The sequence below is a fragment of the Mustela lutreola genome, chromosome 7, assembly GCF_030435805.1.
Source record: "Mustela lutreola isolate mMusLut2 chromosome 7, mMusLut2.pri, whole genome shotgun sequence".
Taxonomy (NCBI): Eukaryota; Metazoa; Chordata; class Mammalia; order Carnivora; family Mustelidae; genus Mustela; species Mustela lutreola.
The window spans coordinates 115,086,403-115,104,167 of NC_081296.1; the positions used below are offsets into that span (position 1 = coordinate 115,086,403).

The 17,765-nt window shown below is 41.4% G+C and overlaps 1 protein-coding gene across 1 annotated transcript; it reads left to right on the plus strand.

Moving 5' to 3' along the window:
• Positions 1–13,951: 13,951 nt before the first annotated feature.
• LOC131836658 (small nuclear ribonucleoprotein G-like) lies at positions 13,952–14,140 on the plus strand. Its single transcript, XM_059182264.1, has one exon. The coding sequence runs from the start codon at positions 13,952–13,954 to the stop codon at positions 14,138–14,140; it is 189 nt and encodes a 62-aa protein (XP_059038247.1).
• Positions 14,141–17,765: the final 3,625 nt, after the last annotated feature.

Below are 17,765 nucleotides of genomic sequence, written 5' to 3' on the forward strand. Positions count from 1 at the left end.
ATCCATACATCCAGTTGTATTGGCATGTGAATACTTCTTGATCCTCTGTTTTTTCTTTTTCTTTTTTTTTTTTTTTAATTTTATTTATTTATCAGAGAGAGAGAGGGGGAGAGAGCAAGCACAGGCAGACAGAATGGCAGGCAGAGGCAGAGGGAGAAGCAGGCTCCCTGCTGAGCAAGGAGCCCGATGTGGGACTCGATCCCAGGATGCTGGGATCATGACCTGAGCCGAAGGCAGCTGCTCAACCAACTGAGCCACCCAGGCGTCCCTCCTCTGTTTTTTTCTTTTGAAATTATTTGTTAAACTCATTGCTATATTGAAATTAACTACTATTTGAAAAAAGCAGTATGGTATGAATATGATGGCACATATCCTAGCTTCTTCATAAAATCAGGCAGGTGTTTGATGATGTTTTTCTGTTTTCAAAGCACTTGTTTTAATTTCTTTAAGGCCTTAAAGAAACGTACCTTCTATAAATCCTGATTTTTATCTCCACTGAGTATATGAAGATATTGAAATTAAGTTGTTACATTCTTTGCTATGACAAAAGATTTTCAGTGAAGGAGTCAGTGCTATTAATTCCTTCACTGATGTTAAAGATCAGTTCATAGGGGCGCCTGGGTGGGTCTGTCATTAGGCACCTGCCTTTGGCTCAGGTCATGATCCCAGGGTCCTGGGATTGAGTCCCACATCGGTTTCCCTGCTCAGGGATGAGTCTGTTTCTCCCCCTGTTTCTGCCTCTCCCCCTGCTCATGTGCTTGCTCTCTCTCTCTCTCTCAAACAAATAGATAAAATCTTTAAAAAAAATCAGTTTATAGACTGACATTTTCCATAGGACTGTCTCATACAGTGATATACACTACATGGACCCACTCTTTCGCTTCATAGAACATTGTGAACGTTTTCTCATGGAAGATGATTATTTTATGATTTAACAATTGTCTTTTAATGGGCATTTACTTGTTATTTACTCCCAGGTATGCAACTGCTGAATCAAAGGATGTGCTCATTTGATAATCTAGTGTTGCCCAATTTTCCTTTAGAAAGATCACGTGGACTTGTGCTTTGCTTGTAGAAAAGCAAAACTTTTCTACAAAAATAAATTTCAAACTGTAGATAATCTAACAAAAATTTTCTCAGCCTGGCTGCCAGACATGTGTGTGCTCTCTCCCAATTTATCACGTGCCCCAGGTTCGTGAGACCTACTTTTCTGGGTCTAGAACAGTGTTTTGCAAAGCGTGGTCACCTGGCCAGAACACTAGCAGCCCCTGGAACATGTTAGTAATGTTTGGTCGGATTCCCCTCCAGACCTCCTGAGTGGGGTGTGTGTGTGTGTGTGTGTGTGTGTGTACACCTCAGCACTCCCCTTAATCACTTCCAGGTGGTTCTGATGAAGGCCAAGCTGGAGAACCATGGGGCTTGAAGCCACATCTCCTTGTATAACTCAAGAGGTCAGCTCCAGTTCTTCACTCCTGCATCCTTCTTCATTCAGGTCAAAGAAATCGAATTCCTCGGGCTTGATTTATTACAGTCTTTTCCAGCTTTTCATTCCTGCTTCTCTGTGTCTCTTGGTAGCACAGTTTGACTGCTGATGGCTGCTCTCATGTCATCATTGCACGGACCAGAGGCAGAGCTGAATTGATTTTTCTTAACTCAGACACATACAATCCATTCACGTGAAAGATGTTTGAATGTGTGGGAACTGCAGGATGATGGTTTGGGACAATGGAAGACGTTCATGTCCCAGGAAAACAGATCGCTTAAAGTAAAACATGAGATGTGCCCCATCTAAAATCCTTGGCCATTCTTCATCCTCTCATTTTTCTCTTGTCCTCCTGCTGTGGTTGTTGTTTGTAATAGAGTGAGCAAGTGAGAAATTCCACGTGTTGCCTTCTCTTCTGTAATAACCAGCATTTTTATTGCAGGCAATAGAACCTCTTCACCTTTTTTTTTTTTAAATTTTAAAAAAGATTTTATTTATTTATTTGACAGACAGAGATCACAAGGCAGAGAGGCAGGCAGAGAGAGAGGGGAAAGCAGGCTCCCTGCTGAGCAGAGAGCCCGATGCGGGGCTGGATCCCAGGACCCTGGGATCATGACCTGAGCCGAAGGCAGAGGCTTTAACCCACTGAGCCACCCAGGCACCCCCCTCTTCACCTATTTTAAGAAAAAAGGAATTTAACTATAGAGTATGTGGCAGCTTCCAGAAATATGCGAGGGTGCCAGGGGAATAAGCTTTCTTTTGGCATTCAGTCACAGGTAACATATCATTTTTTAAAAATGTCTGTCCTCATTTCTTTCATTAGGATTTTCTAAATTTCTTTGAACTTGTTTTTTTGTTGTTGTTGCAAATCAATATTGAGCATTTATTGTCTCCCGTGAATTCATGGCAATTTTCGGGTTGCTGTCCATTGATTTTCCATTCTTTCCTGCAGAAGGTGCACGAACCCGTGCTGATAGGAGGGCAGTGGTTTGAAGGTGTGGGTCACAGGCAGCTGAAAGGCTATACTCCTACTGCGGAGGCAGTTGAGCTTTTCTTTGATGAAATGTTTGACATTGAGCTTTTTTTACCTTTCTTTCTTTTTGGAGTCTTTACCAAGGCCCTGGGACTGAGGGGGCTTCAGATTAGAGCCCTGTTTGGTGGTCACTTTTTGCCAGCAAGCAGGGCCAGGCCTTATGACAGGTCTCTATCCTCTGCAGAACACAGCAGGCTCATCCTCAAGCCAGGGGCTCAGCATTTGTAAGTCTCGCGGAGGGCCTGCCTCTATAAAACGGGGATATTAATAATATGAGGGTAAATCTCTCAGCAGGAGAGTTCTCTAGGAACAGGCTTTTCATCTATCTTGTATTAACAGTCTCTCAGATTTTCCAGCATCCTATGTTCCAAACTGTTAACCTGCGACAGTACACTTCTGGTGATGACGGGGTCACTCTGCCACCTTGTGGCCATGCTCTAGAACTGTACTTCCCCAGTGACTGCGTTTTTACCCTTACATCCTTGTACATTGCAAATCTGGCATTGGTCACCCTGGATAGTTTCTGCCTTTGCCTTTGAGAACCATTATGATTTGAAGAGACATGTCACTTCTTCCATTTTGCGCATGCCAAAAAAGACTTCCTAACAGTTTTAAACAGATATATATATATGCCAGAAATTTTTATTTCCTGTGTAAGAGCATCTTGGCATATTTGGTAATGTGTGTTCAAAGTCAGAATGGGTGAATGTTATGTCCCAAATCTGTTTCAAGGATGTTCTGGGGGATCTTGTAATTTTCTCGGAGATATGAGTGAATGTTGTATAGTAGGTGTTAGTTTTAGATTATGATATTATCATTGTTTTAGGGCACAGTCCTTTATTTCTCTAAATTACATTGAATTAGTTGCTCAGCTGGAAATAAAATTCAATCTCAGTTATTACTAAGATAACTTTGCCCACTCCCTGAGCTTGTATAATAATCCCAGGCTAATGCAATGCACAGATTTGGCATGGGGCCCAATCTGCTGTCCACCGTCGGTTCCATCATGATGTTCCCACAGTCTGAGATGCTGCAGCTGAAGACCAGAACATCATGGAGGCCAAGTCAAGTGACTGTCCCAGCTGCTCACACCACTGGCCACTCTGGTGAGCCATGTCCATTCCTTGTAGGCTTTCTGGAGTGGTCCCTCCCATCACCCATGCAGGCACAGTGGGAATGGGGTCTGGGTTTCTGACAGAGGACAGTCCCTTAAACTCACTCCTTCCTTGGCCTTCAAGAATACCCATTTCTAGTCCCTTCTGACATTGGCTTTCCTCCACAAACTACTGTCCAAATGGAAACTTTCATGGATAACCTGCAACTTCCTTTTTTTTTTTTTTTAAAGATTTTATTTATTTATTTGACAGATGAAGATCACAGAGAAGCAGGCAGAGAGAGAGGGGGAAGCAGGCTCCCTGCTGAGCAGAGGGCCCGATGTGGGGCTTGATCCCAGGACCTGGGACCATGACCTGAGCTGAAGACAGAGGCTTAACCCACTGAGCCACCCAGGTGCCCCTAACTTGCAATTTCCATTCATGACCCTGTGATACACAAAACCCGTAAAAATATCAGGTGACTCTGGCCTGGGAGTCTAGAACTCCCCACATACAGTGGCTTACCTTCTCGGAAGAAAAAAGGAAAAGTGCTGATAGCAGATGCGGGAAGAAAGCATGAACTAACATCTCAGTAAATCACACTGCTCTGTCGTGTTCGCTGAGGCCAATGCAGGACAAAAGCAAGTCTTTACTTGGGTCAGCCCTAACCATTGGAAGGTGTTTGTTTATTGAATTTTGACCACAGGCTGAGCACTGTGCTGGGTTCTAGCCACATGAAGACTTCATGGTCCCAAGGAGGTGATGCAAATGGGCCCTAATGCCAGGAGGCGTACACCCAGGGGTGTGCAGACCTGCTGAAGGAAGTGAGAGTTTCACTGGTGGAGCAGGAAAAGCTACCCCCAGGAGGTGACATTTGAATGGGGAATTGAGATTGCAGAGGTGCTTCACAGATGGAAAAAATTGGGGTGCTTAGGGACCTGGGGGCAGTGGGATCTGCGGGAGCACAGGTCTGAGTACTGGAAATGCATGGTTAATCGCCAGGAATGCACATGCAGGAGCTATCTGGGGGTGCAGGGTGAGGACAGGTGAGCTGGTCTGGAGCCTTATCCCAGAAGACTTCATTTGTGGTATTAAGAAAATCTTCATTTATCTTTTGAGCCCACAAGTCGCAGTCCATTTGCTTTGCATTGGATTCCTATGGGTTTACTTAGGGAAATGCACCAATCCCTCAGGGCTGACTGTGCTTCTGCCTTTTTCTCTCCAGTTCAAGAATGTAATTAAGCTGGGGATGGGGGGAGCCTTGTGGAACACAGCCAGGAGGGAGAGGAGCCCAAGAAGCGGAGTGGGGGCGGGTGGGAGAGGTGAGTTAGCAGTTGTTGGCGCAGGCCACACAAGAGGTGTTCAGGGACTGAGCTCAGGCAGTGCCTGGGGAAGAGAGGGATGAGAAAGGCGATGTGGAGGTAGATTCGAGGGCTTATAGGTCTGAGATTAGATACACAGGGTGAAGGAGAAATAAAAGATTATAGAGCTTTCAAGATTAGACAGCTGGTTGGATGAAAATCCCATTGTTTGATCCCAAAGGTAAGAGAAGAAGTGCTTTCGGAGATCAGGGTAATGAGCAAAGGTCTTCAAAATGGCTATGACAAGGTGGCAGGTGACTTGTGGGTTAGTTTTAGCTGAGTGTTTGTCACTCAGGAGGCACTATGTACTATGAGTGCTTTATTGTAAAGGGAGCTGATGCAGCTGGATTAGAATAATTATGGGATAAAGAGAGCTGAGGAGGTAGAGCGAGTGAATATAGGCTGTTTTGTCAAGAAATTCACACAGGAGGGTCAGGAGATGAGAGGGCAGCTTAGCATCCCCTTTATCAAGGGGAGATTTGAGGATGTTTAAAGGCTTGGAGGCAAAAGCCAATGGAAGGGGAAAGACTGAAGCTGTGAAAAACAGGATAATTAATGGTACAATCGCCCAAATGAGACGAAGTCACTGGATTAGGTTAGCCCTGTGGTTCCCATTTGGTTTCCCACAAAACTATTTGGAAATAGTTTTGGGACTAGGGACCAGTCTGGCTGAGAATCTACTGAAATGGGGTAGAAATCCTTTGGGATCTCCCTGGGCTGAATGTGTAGGAAGTAACAGGGGGGAGTCCTAGGCTCATCTACAGACAGCAGTTTGGTCTCCCAGACAATCAGGATCCTTTTGGAGGGAGCCAAGTGTACTTCAAGTTAAAAAAAAAAATTCGGCAGCACCACTCAGCCCTCCCTGCGCTGGGACACACTTATATCTGCCTCCTAGGTGTTTGTTTCTGTCACAGAGAATGCTTCCAAACTCCCCAGCTCCCTGGGTTCCTTGTAGGAAAAAGGAATGACTTCGTCCTGTGTCATTGCTTTTGTATTCAATACCATGTTATTAGGAGCAATGGAGAATTTCCAGATTAACAGTTTTTATTAGGTCTTTTGGAAATCTCAGTAATCTCTCTAATTTGAAATTCTTTAATTTTAATTGATCGTCTTTCAAAGGAAAACAATTTTGTTCTGATTTTTATGTCTACCCAGTACCTAGATTGCAAACACTTTGAAGAAAGGCCTTCTCTTATGTTTATTCCTTTGATGTCCTCTACATTGGATGCATGTGACAGAAATCTCTTACTTCGCTTTGTACCAGAAATGCCTCTGTCACTTCCTTTTGCTCTTGTCTGGGTTCGTTACAATTGTTAATGGGAGTTTTCTTCTCGTTACTCTAGAGGCCAACAGCATGTCTTTTTGACTCTGTGACAGTTCAGGGGTTGAACGGGAAGTTACAAAAATGACAGTTGCTCTGAAGGATCATTTACAAATTCAAGAACATCCTTTTCATTTGAAAGAAAGTTCATTAGGATCCTTTTCCTTTTCCTTTCCTTTCCTTTTTTTTTTTTTTTTTTTTTTTTTTTTTTGAGTCAAGTTGATGCTATAAACACAGAGCTTTATTGCCTGTTGAACTACTCTCGTTTTAAAGTGCAGAGTTTAATTTTTATTGTTCTTTACCTGTCCCAAACACACACAGCTAGAAAGCCAGAAGAACTGAAATCATTCTGGACCCTTGAGTTGCTGGACCCTTTATAGTCTGGGCATCTTTGTCTCTGTTGTCAAATTCAGTCTGGTTTTCACCGGCACTGGGAAGCCTACATTTTGTAAATCCCGGAAACTCAAACTTAGCGAGTGTGCTTCTCAGGGATTTACCTTAAGATTACAGATACTGTTGCTAATTTTTTTCTACTTGCATAGCTGTGACATATGCAGCGAATACTTCCCCACTCCTCCTTTATAGAGAAAGGACTTTGGGATCTTGCTTTTGTTTGTCTCCTAGTAGTGATAATTTTGGCATCTTGGTTCTTAAGACATTTTCTTGAATTTTTCTCTCATGACACTTGCTTTTAGAGGAACTAGGAGGCAAGGTTATATGAACTATGAGTGCTTTATTGAATAAATATTCTTTTCCTTCTGAAGGGAAGGAGACAAATTTGATTGTTAGCCTCACGTCCACAAGGCTTTTCTCTTTTTAAAATTCATTGACAACAAACCCCAAACAAAGTCCTTCAAATTAAGAAGTGACAAAGGGGGAAGGCATATTAGTACTGCCAAACTCTTCTCAGTGCTATCTGAATCCAAGATAATTTTCTAAGGAGAGTTAAAGGAACAAGCTCATCTAATGCCTCTTGGTGGAGTAATTAAACTATAGTTTTGCATGGAACTACAGATGTAGGTGTATATAATGGGATGATTGTTAATCGATTCAAAACTATTCTGCCAAATAATTTACCATTAAGATAGAATGGTCATTGTGTTATTTATTTATCAATCATCATATCCAGGCAAGGTTCTTCTACATGAAAGGGGAATCTAGCTTTTTATTTATTTATTTATTTATCTATCTATTTATTTATTTATTTTTTGGGCAATAAACTTGTGTGGTTTGTCTACGTCTAAAACGGACACAGCTGAAACAAAGACTCACAACTAACTTATCAAACTAACACATGAACTTCATATGTTTCTACTCACATGTTGTCCATGAAGTCCTCAGAGGACCTTGAAAAGAAAGAGCCCGGAATGTGTCTGGGGTGGTTGAGGCACTCTAAAGAAGCCCGTATACCTGGAGGGGGCGGAGTGAAGGGGAGCACGGGACGAGGGGAGACTAGGAGGTTGAGGGCCTGATGGAGTAGACTTGAGAGCTGGTAGGGAAGATTTTGGATTTTACTTTGAGAACCAAAGCTATGAAGGATTTCGATAATAGAAGTAACATCTAGCATACATCTAAGATCTAACATACATCTTAACAGTATTGCTCTGGCTGCCTTTATTCAGAACTGACTAAATGTGGATGAAGGGTGACAGGTAACATGTAGCTTGACTCAGTGGGTAGCAGTGTAAGTGGTGAGAGCTAGTCAGATTTTGGAGATAGAACTGCTAGGATTGACTGATAAGACTGAATTTGGGGTATGAGAGAGAGATACCAAGGATCCCTCTAGGGATTTTACCTGAGCAAGTGGAAGGAAGGAACTGCCATGAACTTGGAGGGAAGACTGGAAAAGTAGGTTTGGGCAGGCGAGAGTTGGAGGAAAGGATCAGGAGTCTGGCTTTAGAAATAGGGAGTCTGAGATGTCTGTTCAACATCCTAGTAGAGATATTGACTAGGCTTTTGGATGTCTGAGTTTGGAGTTCAGGGGAAAGAACTGGTCTTGGTATTGAAACTTGAGAGTTATCAGCATTTGGATGATATTGAAAGCTGTGACACCAGCTCACAACGCCAAAGGAATAAGCAGAAGTATGGGAAAGAGGTGGCCAAGTATTCAGAGTCCAGGGAGGAGGAGGGAAGGAGCAATCAGGGAGTTAGGAGGAAAAACAGAAGAATTAATACCATAGCAGCCAAGTTAAATTTTGTTTCAAGGAAGAGAGAATTATCAACCCTGTGAGATGTGATCAGTTAGATAAGGATTACCTCTGTGTGGGTTCCTTTCAAAGCAGAACTTGCAGACAGGTTCCTGGGTACAGACATTAACTTGGGAGGTGATCCCAGGAGTAGGAGTGAGAGAATGGGGAAGGTGAGGCCATGGAGGAAGAATGCCAATAAAGGGTGTGTTATCAAGGTGGCTCCTTCAGCTTCACTGCCACATCTGAGAAAGGTGCAGAATGTCTGTTCAAACAGACAAGAGCTAGGACGATTCTTGGTTGAGGGTTTTGTCATGATGTTAACTCCCCTCTACCGCACTTGGCAGGCTCCCATGGGAGAAAGCTTTGAGTCAGAAAAGCAGAGAGAAGTGATAAGCCATGTCGGCAGTGAGCATAGAACTTGATATCACAGCAGTGGTTGAGATCAGAGGTAGGCCCAGGGAAGACAAAGCAGACCATCACAAGTGTCTGCTGCTTCTTAGACTGGCTGCTGACTGTCAGATTTTGACAAAGTAGACAACTTAGACCTTGAGAAAGCCTTTGATGGAGGGGCCTGGCAAGCCCAATTGGAGTAGGTTAAGGAAAGGAGAAGAGGGACTGGAGAAAGTGTAATAGGATAAAAGGAGAGTGCGTTAAGAGACTGCTGGGGAAGTGCGATCAGAGAGATTTGTTTGAGATGGGAAAAGTACCAGCATTTAGGCTGCTGGGAGTGGTTCCATAGAGAGGAAACTGTGTATGAGGAGAGAAGGAGGAAGGAATGGAACAGTGTCCTGCAGTGGGTGTGTCTAATGCCTCAACGGGGCATTGGCCAGAGGTGGGAATTGAACACTTCATTGGTAGTCAAGGGAGACAAATACCTGGAAAGTGGGACCTTTCTGGTCCTTGGGTCCTTGCCTGTGATAGAGCAGCAAGGTCATCAATCCAGAGCAAAGAGAGCAAAGGGCCAAGAGGGGAGCATTGGGACTGTGGGACGTGTGGGCAGTTTGGGGGAAAAGGGGAGGGAGGGGGGTCCTCTGGGACTGCAGCACTGGGAGTGGGGAGTGGCCTGTCCTGAGCTCTTGGTTACTGCCCTTCCAGGAGGTAAATACAGAAAGTGAGAGTAAGCATTTAGAAACTTTTACAGCAGTTGACATCACTGAGATATTTTAATAATATTTTGCAAAAGTATTGGTCTGTAAGGGATTGGAAGTAAGAACATCTGGCCCACCCGAAAGATAGTTTGTGAGGCTGGGAGAGGAGGCTGAGGGAGTGAACTGGGAAACGGGGAAAGATTGCCACAGGCATTGAGAATCCTTCTGAGGCTCCTGGCCAGGAATGTAACTGCAAGGCTACTCAGCTCAACCTGGCCGGTTCTCCAGACTTGCTCAGCCCTGTTGCCACGGGAAGTCAACACTGTGGATGGAGAGCTGGCTTTGACCAGGGTGAGGTTTTGCTAAGTGGGTCTGAGGCTGCGGAAAGATGCAAGTTTGTGTAAGGAATGGTCCATGAGCCTCAAAGCTGTGAGCTGGGGAAGGAAGGAAGCAAACCTGAGGGAGGCGGAGGGACATTGGAAAGGGACTGGGATCCAGGAAATGTAGATCCTGGAAGAATGGAGGGTGGTTTAGAGCGGGGACTCCAAGAGGAGTGAACTAGAAATATAGGAAGTGGTGACAGAGCCAGATTCTTGGTGAGGGGATTCATCACAACACTGAATCTGAATGTGTTATTTGGCAAGTATACAGTGGACAGTTTTGAAGCCACTGGAAGTCATGTTGTACTGTATCTTTATGGACACAAAAATGCTCATGCTATGTTAGGTGAAAACAAAGTAGATTACAATACATTTCACAAAATTAAGCTAGAAAATTTACAAAGATCACTCTTTCTTTTTTTAATTTAAATTTTATTAGTTAACATGTAATACAATACTGGATTCTGGAGTGGAATTCAGTGATTCACCACTTATATACAGTGCCAGTACTTATTACAAGGGTTCTCTGTAATAACCTTCACCCATCCAGGCCATCCCTTACCTAAGTCCCTCCATAAATCCTCAGTTACAAAGATCATTTTTTAATGGTAAAAATATAAACATTTTAATGCACCGAAGTCTTAGCCATGGTAGAGTCTGGATGGTTGAATGACAGGTGCTTTTTACTTTCTGTTTGATAACATTTTGGTACTTTATTACTATGTGCTTATATTCTTACAGCTTTATTGAAGTATTTACATATAGTGAAACTCACCAATTTTAAGTGCACCATTCTGTAAGTTTTGAAGAACGTACAGTTTTGTAACTACCACTGCATTTATAGCATAGAACACCTTCCACGCCCTCCATATTTTGCTCATATCCCTGTGCAGACAGTCCCCTACCCTCTCTTCCCAACCCCTGATAATGAGTCATATATTTTCTATCAGGACAGTTTGCCTTTTCTAAAGTTTCATATAGGTGGTGTTAAAGAATAAAATTCAAGTGAGTAAATCTGAAGATCTAATTGGCTTTATTAAACAATACAGGAATCAGGCAGCATTCCTTTAGCAAGTAGAAGTGAGCTCCACTAAGCTAAACAAAACTAAAAAAAACCCAAACCAAACCAAACCAAACCAATCAAACAAACAAACAACAAAAAAAAACAAAACAAAAAACTTTTTAAAGGTAGCAGGCATGAAAAAATGAAGAAAAGAATTTACTAGCAAGAAATGCATCAGTTAGACAAGGTTGTCCTCCTAAGAGGAACAAAAGGGATATTATCAGTAAGTTTCCTAGTATTGACTAGGAAATTCTATGTTGACTGACTAAAAGTTTCATTTCTGGGGCTTGAAATTACAGTTAGGTTGGGTATTAAGTTTTGACTTACTGACTTGGAGTCTTAATCTATGATGCCATTTTGGGTCTGGGGTTTTCATTTGAACAATGAAATCATATAGTATGTTGTGTTGTGACTGGCTTCTTTCTTCACGTAATGCTTTAGAGATTCGTCATTGTTCTTGCATGTATTGTTGGTTTGTTCTCTTTTACGTGGAGGAATATTCTGTTGTATGGATGTACACTCACCAGTTGGTGGACTTGGGTTTGTTGTAGGTTCGACTGTTAAGAATAAAGCTGTTATAGGATGCTCACAGGTAAGTATTTGGACATGTGTCTTCATTTCTCTTCAGTAAACACCTCAGAGGTGAGTTGTTGGGTCATATGGTAGGCATGTGTACGTTTGACTCATTAAAAATTGCCAAAATATTTTCCAAAATGGCTGTACCATTTTGTATTCTCACCAGCAAGGTATGAGAGTTCCAGTTACTTTACATCCTTAGTAACAATTGAGATTTCACTGTATTTTTATTTTAGCCATTCTAGTAGGTATGAGGAGATTATCTCCTGGTGGCTTTTACATTTCCCTATGACTAATGATGTTGAATATCTTCTCATGGGCTTATTTGCCATCTATGCACCTCCTTTGGTGAAGTGTGTCTTCTAGTCTTTTGTCCATTTAAAAAATTGCTTTTGTGTTTTTATAGTGTTATGAAAGTTCTTTATTCTGTATACAAATTCTTTGTCAAATGTATGTTTTTACAACTATTTTCTTGTAGTTTGTCACTTACCTTCTCATTTAAGGGATATATCAGTCTATCTTGAAGATGCGCTTCCAGAGTATTTTGAAGAGCAGAAGTTTTTAATCTGGGTAAAATATAATTTTGCATTTTTTTTAAAGATTTTATTTATTTGACAGATTGAGAGAGAGCACAAGCAGGCAGAGAGGCAGACAGAGAGGAGGAAGCAGGCTGCCTGCTGAGCAGAGAGCCCGATGCGGGGCTTGATCCCAGGACCCTGAGATCATGACCTGAGCTGAAGGCAGAGGCTTTAGTCCACTGAGCCACCCAGGCACCCCTAATTTTGCATTTTTAAAATTTTATATTTTGTGCACTGTTCTACTTTAAGAGATAATTGCCCAACCCAAAGTTAACAAGTATTTCTTTTCATGCCTTTTTTTCTAGAAAATTTGAAGTGTTAGATGTTACATTTATTATCCATTTAATATTTATGTTGTGAGCTAAAGGTCAGGGTTCACTGTTTTTGTATATGGACATCTAATTGTTTTAGCACCACTTGTTGAAAAAGATTATCTTTTCTCCATCAGATTGCCTTGGCACTTTTGTTGGAAATTAATTGACCATATGTGTGTGGGATTATTTCTGGAATCTCTACTCTCTTTAAATGATCTTTTTGTCGGTCTTTACATCAGTACCACACTGCCTTGATTACTATATGTGTGTATATTGCAGTCAGGTAATGTAAATTACCCCACTTTGGTCTTTCTCAACACTGTTTTAGGTAATTGAGGTCATTTGTCTTTCCATATAAATTTTAGAATTAACATGTCAATTTCTATGACTATGTTCTCCCTGGATTTTCTTATACGATGCAATATGGCAAGAAAAAGAAATGAAAGGCATACAAATTGAAAAGGAAGAACTAAAACTCTCCTTGTTTGCTCTTTCATACTCATGGTGATTCCTCACGTGGCTTATGAGAATTTGGGGAGTTTATCTTCAGTGAGAGTTGCCCCAATACTCCATACCTTGAAGACCCATATGTCCTAAGCTATGAATTAAAATCTACAGAAAAGGTACTAGAATTAGTAAGGGAGTCTAGCAATTTTCACAGGATATAAGATAAAATATAACAAAAAACAATTTTTTATATTACTAGCAATTAAAACAATAATATTGAATTAAATTACATAGAATTAAAAACAATACTTTGTACAGTAGCATTCAAAATGTGAAATACTGGGGCACGTGGGTGGCTTAGTGGATTAAAGCCTCTGCCTTGGCTCAGGTCATGATCCCAGGGTCCTGAGATGAGCCAGCCCGCATCGTGTTCTCTGCTCAGCAGGGAGCCTGCTCCCCCCCCCCCCCCGCACCCTCCCACCCCCGCGCCTGCCTCTCTGCCTACTTGTGATCTCTGTCCAAAAACAAACTTAAAAAAAAAAAAAAGAGTAACAAAATGTGAAATACTTAGGGAATAAGGTAATGAAAGATTGTAATGTTGAATCCCAGACAGAGAGAGAAAGCATTCTGTCTTTTATGATTAAGTCCAATGCTACCTCTAGGTTTGCTGTAGTTGCCCTTTGTCTGGTTGAGATAGTTGCCTTCTATTCCTAGCTTGCTCAACATCCATATATTGCCAATTGTAAATAATGCTGCAATTAACATGGGAGTGCAGACATCTCTTTGAGACCTCCATTTCAGTTCTTCAGGATATATAACCAGAAGTGGGATTGTTAGATCAAATAATAATTCTATTTTTAATATTTTGAGGAAACTCCAAATTGTTTTCCGTAGTGGCTACGCCAATTTACATTCTCCCAACCACTCCCTCTTGTTCACATTCTCACCAACACTTGTTCTCCTTCCTTCCTTCCTTTGTTAATAATAGCCAAACTAGCATCTTTGAGCTTGCTGAGTAGATACCATGAGCAAAGCTCACCCTTCTGAGTTGAAAAAATTTATGGACAAGAAATTATCATTGAAAATAAATGGTGGCAGACATGTCCAAGGAATATTGTGGGGGTTTGATCCATTTATGAATCTTGTGATAGATGAATGTGTGCAGATAGCAACTTGTGAGCAACAGAACAATATTGGAATGGTGGTAATATGAGGAGATAGTATCATGTTATAAGCCTTGGAACCACTATAAATAATGGGTGTGTTCATCAGAAGAATCAACTGCTTCCACATGTCCCCTCTCTGTAGAACCTGTTATACTACGATGTCAAAATCAGGTCATGTGCATTTTCTTTTTTTTTTTAAAAAGATTTATTTATTTATTTATTTGACAGAGAGAAATCACAAGTAGGCAGAGAGGCAGGCAGAGAGAGAGAGAGGAGGAAGTAGGCTCCCTGCTGAGCAGAGAGCCCGATGCGGGACTCGATCCCAGGACCCTGAGATCATGACCTGAGCCGAAGGCAGCGGCTTAACCACTGAGCCACCCAGGCGCCCCATGTGCATTTTCATATTGAATTTTTTTGTTAAATAAACTTTGTAATAGTAAAAAAAAAAAAAAAAAAAAAGAATAGCCATTCTAGCAGGTGTGAAGTGGTTTGTTATTCCCTGGTGATTAGTGATTTTGAACACCTTTTCATATATTTTTGGCCATTTTTATACTTTCTTCAGAGAAATGTATATTTAGTTCTTTTGCCCATTTTTAATCAGAATTTGTTTTTCTTTTTAACTTATGAGTTGTTTATACAGTTTTAGGTGTTAACCCCTTATCAGATATACAACTTATGAATATTTTCTCCTTTTCCTTAGTTGCCTTTCTATTTTGTTAATTATTTCCTTCACTGTGCAGAAGTTTTATAGTTTGGTGTAATCTTACTTATCTATTTTTTGCTTTGTTGTCTCTGCTTTTGGTGTTGTATCCAAGAACTCATTGCCCAGTCTAATGTTTAGAAATTCCTTCCCCTAGTTTCCCCTAAGAGTTTTGTTTCAGGTTTTATGTTTAAGTCTTAAATAATTTTCTAAAATATTTTATTTATTTATTTGACGGACAGAGATCACAAGTAGGCAGAGAGGCAGGCAGAGAGAGAAGTGGGGCAAAGCAGGTTCTCCGCTGAGCAGAGAGCCCGATGAGGGGCTCGATCCCAGGACCCTGAGATCATGACCTGAGCCGAAGGGAGAAGCTTAACCCACTGAGCTACCCAGCTGCCCCTAAGTCTTAAATCATTTTGAGTTTACTTTTTATACTCCAATTTCATTGTTTTGCACGGGGACATCTAGTTTTCCCAGCACCATTTATTAAAGAGACTCTTTTTTTCCCATTGTGTGTTGTTGCCACCCTGGTTGAAGATCAGTTGACAATATATGCCTAAATTTATTTCTGGGTTCTCTGTCTAATGGTCTAATGGTGTGTGTGTGTGTTTATGTGTGTGTATTTATTTGAGAGAGAGACAGAGACAGAACACAAGAACACAAGCAGGAGGGGCAGAGGGAGAGGGAGACTCAAGCAGACTCTGCACTAAGCTTGAAATCCAATGCAGAGTTCAATCTCAGGACCCTGAGATTATGACCTGAGCTGTTACCAGGAGTTGGATCACCTGACTTCACCACCGAGGTGCCCCTGGTCTATATGTGTTTTTATGCAAGTACCCTAATATTTTGGTTACTGTAGCTTTATAATATTTTAAAATCAGGGAGTGTGATATTGCTAGTTTTGTTCTTCATGTTCAAAATGGTTTTGTCAATTTCAGGTCTTTTGTGGTTCTAAATGAAGTTTTTTTCTGTTTCTGTAAAAAAAAGTCATTGGCATTTTGGTAGGGATTGCATTGAATCTATAGATCAGTTTGGGAAATATGGACATTTTAACAATATTAATTCTTCAAATACTTGAACTGGGGATGTCCTTCAATTTGTCTTTTTAAATTTTAGGGTTTCTTTTACTTTGTTGAACTTTTCATTTAATCATGTATTGTCTTCCTGATTTCACTTAGTTGTCTGTGTTCTCTTGTAGTTTGTTGAATTGCCTTAAGGTGATAATTTTGAACTATTTATCAAGCAGTTGATGAATCTCCATTTCATTAGGATCAGTTGCTGGAGTTTTATTAGTTTCCTTTGGTGATGCCCGAGCTGCCTGATTCTTTGTGATCCTTGTAGCTTTACACTGGAATTGGAATAGAAGAATTGAAGGGGCAATTCCTCTAGTCTCTACAGACTGGTTTCAGCAGGGAAAGACCTCCTGATGGAGATGGAACTGATTCCAGAGCCACAGTCTAGTGGGGCTGAAGCTGGCTGAGGAGGCTGCTCTCAGGTCCACAGTTGGGCTTGTTGGTGGGCCTGCTAGCAGGGCACAGGTTAATATGGCTCCTGCCAGGTGTCCTGGTGTCCAGGACTGCCTCTGGGACTGTGGTTGAATGGAATAAGCATAGGGTTATAGGGTGACTTCTTAGTCCACATTTGGGACCCTAGTGGGCAGGCCTGTTTACTAAGATTGTGGGCAGGTGGGTTTGGTGGTGGGATCTTGGACGGCTGTGCTGGAATTAATTCTGCAGGCAGAAGGGGCTGCTCCTGGGTCTGCAGCCATGTCTGAAATTGGCAGACCTCCCTTTTCCAAGTGGCCCTCCCTGTTCTTGGATTTCACCATGGTGTTTCTACCTCTGACCTAGACTCCAAAGCTCTCACAGATGTACTTTTGTCTGTGGATTGTTATCAAATCTGTGTTTCTGTGGGGCAATGAGGACTGAGGACCTCCTGAACTGCTATCTTGCTAATAATAGTATTTGTTTCTTTTTGAATGGACTTTTTAGTTGGTGAGTTTAGACCATTTCTTTAAGGTAATTATTAATGTTGGATTTAAATCTATCTTACTGGTTAATTTCTATTTGTCTTATCTGTTCCTTGTTCATTTTTCTTTGTTTCCTACCTTTCTTTGGGATAAAGAAGTATTATGTTTTTATTTAACTTGGGTAAGTTACTTGGTCTCTTTAAGCTTCATTTTTAATCTGTAAAACATATGGATGATTTTTACCTCCCTTACAATATTGTGGTATGGATTAGAAATAAAATAAAAGCATTCAATAAATAGTAGTTGTTATTAATAGTTGTAATCACACTATGTATATGGCTCCATATCCTGACTTCAAATCCAATTATAAATATGTGATGCATTGTTTTATAGCTTTCATTGATGCATTGCGAATTAACAAATGCACAATCATAAACTATTCCCTGGGTTATCGACGTAACCTGGATTATTTACAGTTTTCCCTATGAACACGATACATCTTCATACTTATCACTGTCCTAAGTAGATTTAAAAATTCTTAATACAGCCAATTTGAAGCTCAGTCTTGGTTTGAAACCTGTGTAGGCGATCTCCCTCCAAGAGTTCCCCTGAAATTAACTGGATCTCAGTAGCTCCTCGGGCCTTTCCGTGCCTTCCCGGCCCCTTCATAGCTCTTCCCAAGGGAAAAAAATGTCTTCCTCACTATTGTCTATGGTAGCTGAGAAGTAACGCGTTACTTGCTGAGACCAAGGGCACATCTCACTCTGAACTCTGCTCCTTGTCTTGAGGTTTGGGAAAGTACTGACTTTGGTTTAAGTACCCTTATCTCACTTCATAGTTCCTCTTGTTTTCTTCTCCTCCTCCCCCTCTTCCCTTCTTCTTCTTTTTCTTTCCTCCTCCTCCTCCTCCTCCTCTTCTTCTTCTTCTTCTTTAGGAAAAGGAGTTAGCTCTTGTCTGGAAGTGCAACTCAGTTTCTAAAACCTGAGTTTTGTTTTGCACAATT